General features: G+C 28.6%; 1 protein-coding gene across 1 annotated transcript; it reads right to left on the reverse strand.

Moving 5' to 3' along the window:
- Positions 1 to 1,231: 1,231 nt before the first annotated feature.
- On the reverse strand, positions 1,232 to 4,320 carry LOC124943345 (terpene synthase 10-like). The gene is made up of 7 exons (XM_047483863.1): positions 4,012 to 4,320; positions 3,662 to 3,926; positions 3,010 to 3,385; positions 2,592 to 2,816; positions 2,073 to 2,211; positions 1,653 to 1,910; positions 1,232 to 1,540 (listed from the first exon to the last, which is right to left on the reverse strand). Exons 1-7 carry the CDS (start codon positions 4,318 to 4,320, stop codon positions 1,232 to 1,234), a joined length of 1,881 nt encoding a protein of 626 aa, XP_047339819.1.
- Between the last annotated feature and the right edge of the window lie 1,680 nt (positions 4,321 to 6,000).

The raw sequence follows: 6,000 nt of genomic DNA on the forward strand, positions 1-6,000 counted from the left end.
ACATTCCTACTTCATGATGAAATGATTTTTCCATTTGAGGGCTCCCAAATAGTGTTTCAGTTTTTTAAGTACTTTTTCTAAACAAATATGTATGTTTAGTTGAATTAAATAATTGTGTTTAAATGTATAATTTTATTATTCAATTTTATAAAATTTGGATGTATTGTATTATAAACAAATAGTACTGAAAAAAGTAACTAAAAATAATCTTAGTGGTGAATATTAATTTTTGTGAGAAGACTTTTAGCCATAGTAATTTATTACTATTGATATACCATTGGCGACAGTAGTGTAACCTGGACTAAATAATTGCGACGGAAGAAATAGAGACAGTTTGCGATGTTCATATTTCGTCGCTATATTACTGTAGTGTCATGTATTTTATTTTTATTTTATAAGATTGAAAAATAATGTTTGTATTTAATAGAAATATTATGTAACTTTTTTTTAGTAATATGATTGATTTAGTTTCACTAATAAGAAATCTTATTTGAGAAATTTGAAAACTAATGTAGCTAATTTTAGCAACGGTTATTAAATCCCGTAGCCACTTCATAAGCACAAAATTACAACTGTATTTCTGTAACCACTCAATACTACTGTACTTGGTTCTGGTTCTGTAGCTATACTTTAGCCATGGAACCAATAGTGTGGGTTGACGACGGGTATGTTAACCTTGGCTATTAGCGACGATAAATTAACAATACCGACAATATCTCTTGTCTCTCTTGCTCCTCATATTACTAGTAGTGACTGGAATGCAAATGTTGCCATTTTTTTTTTAAATAGTGAAAAGTTTAAGTGTTACAATTTTTTCCTTACAAAATAAGTTTGGTTTCATGTCAGTTCTGATCGGGTGTTTTATATCATCTACTTGTCAAGGTACGACAAATTGCAATTTAGGGCGAGTCATTATGGCCGATGTGTATTATGCGTGGCTAAAAGTAAAATAAAATTTGTTTTCTCCTCACCTTAAGCTTTTAGAAAGAACAATATTTATATCAACTCCACTTCTTTTCCCACAGGAAAATATTATGCGAATATATATAATATGATGAGAAATAAAGAGATTTAAATTTATAATTCTCCGAATATAGACATGGTATGTTGGTGGCCTCTTCACTAAAACTACACAATATTATTGATCATTAGATGAATACATGAACATCAACCAACACATATTCATCACAAATTACATTACTCTCATATATATAGATTTGAATACTTCACATCATTCAAAGGAAAGCTGAATTGGCTCTATGAGGAGCAATGCGACACGGTCCTTGTTTTTTCCTTCAATGTTATTCCCATGCGCATCTCCGTATTGATACATATAATGAGCTGCCCTCGCAATATTTGTTGTTATATCCACGTACTTCTTACCAAATGGACAATCGGGCCTTGCACGAGCTCTATTTATCTTCTTCCATGACTCTCTAACAAGTTTCTTAATATGTTGTTGAGCTTCTTCTTCTGAGACACCAACTTCATGCATATGAATTTGCACTGATTTGAGTATATCACCTCGTTCCAATTCATTCTACAAGCCAAAAATAAACCCAGAAAACAAGAACTTATATAAATATATTATGAAGAACATTTAGAGATTAGTACTCTTAAATAACAAACTAAAAGTTTATAGAGTGATTTGCCTTTGATGTTCCCAAATCATTGAGTAGGCGAGCAATCATAGAAGTCCATTTGATAATATCATCATAGCTTTTAAGTGCTTCCAATCCCTCTTCGGTGATGGGATCAGAAGCACAAGTACTGAGGAAATACCCATGAATGGCCATTACAGCTGTTCCAGCAGACATCCATCCATGATTCAAGTACTCCTCAAGGGAAGGAACATAATTCCCATGGAACCACCTCGCTTCCTTCATGTAACACCCACTTAAATCTGTCCACTATATCAAAACAAAATATAAAATGAATTAGATATAGATACAAAAAGTGTAATAAATGGATAAAATGATCTTGATGATCATAAGAAGTTATTAGATAAGAATTATGATACAACATGAAGAGATTGTAGAACTTAATTTCCATGGAAATAAAAATAAAAGTACCGCTTTAATAAGGTAAGGGAGGGCATGAACATTAATCTCCTTAAGAGTCTCGTAACTCAATTCGTTGACCAAATTGACATTGCCAAGGAAACATATCTTCATATAATTTGGCATTGTTACTGCAAGATTAACGTTCCACCTTCCAAATCAAATGGCATATACCACATAGAGTTAGTTTAACCAAAATATCGAGAGATATTATCAGTTAACCACCTATTAAGTCGTATGAGTGTACACATAGATAAAGTATTCTCTTAATGTGTTATACAAATATAGTCTTTGCAACAATTGACTTCTTTGTTTTTTTTTTGAAGTATAGAGAGTCATAATGACACCCCACAAGAATGATCATCCGCTTTAATTCAAAGCGATCCAGTGGGAATCGAATATGTGATATTTTGGTCACTTAGGTCGACTCTTTCCACTAAACCACTCTGATATTTGTTTATAAAAATGACTTCTTATGCTAGCTCTAATGGTATTTGTTTATTAAAATGTACAGGATACATGAAATCTCACCCGAGAAATGCATCATTTAGAAGCTCGAGTTCTTCCAATGTGCCAAAGACATCATAAATATCATCAAGGCATGTGGCTACTTGGTTGACTCTTGTGGCCATCCTTCTATAGTATTGAAACTCAGGTCGTGGATCGTACACCTCTGCTAAGGACCATAAGTAACATTCAACAATTCTGTCTCTCGCAAAAGGCAATTTCTTGCTCCATCCAAAGTTCTCCCACCATCTGCATTATAAATTTAAGTAATTAAAATATTTTAACATTTTTTGAAGGAAAAAACTTATGATTCTATGTGAGATAAATTGTAATTGAAAATGAGAAATTATAATATGCTACTTTTTATTTTGGGGTTAATCATCTTCAATAATAAGGCATCTATAAGACTGAACTATCCCTAATAAGGGTTGATCTTAACCACCTTGATACATGTTTAAGGTCTTCTTGGTGTATAGCTTGCACCATGTTAAAATCCAACTTAGCAAAATTAAGGAGGACTTTATTGAAATCTTCTCTCTTTCCGTAAGCATCAATGAACCATCTCGCCTCGAATCTTTCCATTGTCCAATGGAGGGGAAGCTCAAGAGCGTGATTCACCAGCATAGCCAAATATGGATTCTGTAATTTGTTTAGATTTTCACACAAATGTTTCTTCGCAAACTTTTCGGCCTCATCCAATATACTCTCTTCCTCAAAGCCATGAAATGAGGCCTCATACAAGGACAACAATCCCTTAGTATCCTCGTGCAAGGACTCCTTGAAATTCTCATCTTTGTCTTTAAATAAGTTGAAATCCTCTGCAAATATAACCAGGTAATTAGTCCACACATTCTTTAAACCTTTTACTGTCATTTTTAACATTTTATTGTCGAACCAATTTGATCTTTTATAGGTAATTAGTACAGATGAATAATATTTTTAGTTATTTATTTGACCTCTTTCTTGAGAGGTATTTAGTTTGATAAATCAAATGTATTTTAGTTTAACTTAAAATATTTTAAAATAATATTAAGGACCACCATTTTTTGGACATTTCTTTGAAGGCTGTAAATATATTTATATAAATTACTAACCGGGGGAAACATTATAACCATGTTGTCTGAAGAGTCTGAATCTGAGAGATGTTTCATTTAAATCAACTACTTCATTTGACCAATTTGTTTCATTGTATATTGCATCCAAACAACTCTCTATCTCTTTATCAAAGTGATAAGATACTCCAAGTCTCTCGATTGTGTCAATGAATTCCAATTTCTCGAATGGGGTTTCCATCTTCTCTAGCATCATTATTTTCACCTCTTCTTTCAGCTTTGCTGCTTTCTTCACATAGTCTTCTCCCTATAACATGAATAATATTATATTACTATATAACTCATATAAATAAAATACATTTATAGATTAATATAATATATATGTATATTACAACATAATTGCTGTTAAGTGATTGTATGTATTCATATTTCCAAATGGTTGGAGCATAGTTAGCACTTCGTCTAACTATGGTTTGATCATCATTGAGTTCGTTCAATATGGTACTCATGCTGCAGTTGGTCAGCTGCTTGTTCCAACAATGTCTGTTCTTTGAAACTTTGGTTTGCCATGATAGTTGGTGGCCAACGAAGAAACCAACTGGCATACTCCGCAATTGTTGATTGCAGCCGATCCGCGACTTCTCAGTATGATAAAATTTGTTGGGAGAGAAAAGGGAATCCAGTGAAGATATGATATTCATTTTGCACTCAACACAAAGATGGAGTCTCTTGCTTAATTTGTACTTTAGAAATTATTAGGTTGCTCATGTATAAATAGAGAACTTATTAGGTTACTCATGTATAAATAGAGAGAAGAACATTTATTTTAAATTTCTTACATATATATATATATATCTTAAAAGTCATAGAATAAATATTTTTTCTTTTCAAACTAATCAATAAAATTGGAATAAAAATTGTTTAAACAAAACGAGAAAAACATAACATAAAAAGAAGATCAAAATAAAATAATAATAATAAAAGTATATACAAAATAGTTAGCTGAAAAGTATTCAAAAAAAAAAAATTAATGGTCCCAAACTAAACAAAAAAAAAAAATCTGATCTTTTAACTTACATCAAGAAATTTGTTTTGATTCCTTGTATACAGAATGATGTTGAGAGTTATTATCTATTTCTAATTTGATCATATTTTGCTAATATTATTTCTGATATGGACCTTTAAAATATATGGTTAATTTGAATTTATTCTTTAATATTTATTAATTGATGGAAATGGTTTTTTAATATGGACATAATTTCATTTATAGAATGATTTACTTTATTTAGCTGGACAAATTTTCTCCATTTTATTAGTTATCTATTCCAAAATCTCGTGTGGCTGTAGTTCCAAGATAAGAATAAGAATTTGAGAACTGGATTCAATTTTTTTTTTCATTTTTTTTTTAATTCAAAACTAAATTAGAAAAAATTGATAGATATTTAAATTAATTTAATAAGTTAAATGTGTGAAAATTGTTATTTAAAAAAACTAATTAATATGATTAAGATGTGTATATATAAATTTTAATATATAGTTTTATAAATAATAATTTGAATATTAATTATTAAAATTTTTTAAATAATTATCAAAAGAAAATTAGAAAATAATTTATAAAATTTGATAATAATTTATTAATTAAATGACAATTTAAATATATTTAAAAAGATTAATGTAAGGTGAGTAGTTTCAGAAAAAAAATGAGAAAGACGAATAATTTTAGAGAAAAATATGAAAGGTGGGTAGAAATTAAAATACACTGTAGTTGACATATTTATAAATATTATTAATATATTATAATCAAATGGAAATGTGATATAAATTATAAATATATATTATTATATTATAAAAATTAAATTATTATTATTATTATATATTTTTGTATTTAATGTATTAATAATAATTAAAATTAAAAAATAATTTTAAATTAAAGAAAAATAAAATTAATAGCGGAGAGAATTATTAGAAGGCTCACATTCTTATTCATATAATTTATTTATTTTTATTATATTTTATTATATTTTAATTTATTTTATATTAATTAATATTTTATTTTAATATTTTATTTTAGTATGTTTAGTTTTAATTATACGTATTACATTCATAAAATTAAATAATTTATTAATTGAATAAGAATTTAAATAAATTTTCATAAAAGTTGAGTAACTTAGGTCAGGTAACTAATTCTATTAATGTCGTTTCGTGTGTATACTCGTGTATGTCTCCATATTAAATCGTGACTGTTGGGTCAAATTATTTTGACTAAGTGTTAAAATAGTTTGACTATTGGAATTTTGATGATGAAATGATGAATGAATTATTTATGCGTTTAACTGTCTTTGATGCAGGTGTATCGAAGTCATATTTCATAAGACTTGGTT

The sequence above is a fragment of the Impatiens glandulifera genome, chromosome 6, assembly GCF_907164915.1.
Source record: "Impatiens glandulifera chromosome 6, dImpGla2.1, whole genome shotgun sequence".
Classification (NCBI taxonomy): Eukaryota; Viridiplantae; Streptophyta; class Magnoliopsida; order Ericales; family Balsaminaceae; genus Impatiens; species Impatiens glandulifera.

What these genes read in the sequence shown, in the direction of transcription:
- LOC124943345 (XM_047483863.1), bottom strand. Translation starts at nt 4,320, where the DNA reads ATGAATATCATATCTTCACTGGATTCCCTTTTCTCTCCCAACAAATTT. An exon ending in CACTTAACAGCAATTATGTT is followed by an intron (nt 3,927 to 4,011) that starts GTAATATACATA and finishes TTCATGTTATAG; the next exon opens with GGAGAAGACTATGTGAAGAA. An exon ending in TCCCTTACCTTATTAAAGCG is followed by an intron (nt 1,911 to 2,072) that starts GTACTTTTATTT and finishes GTTTTGATATAG; the next exon opens with TGGACAGATTTAAGTGGGTG.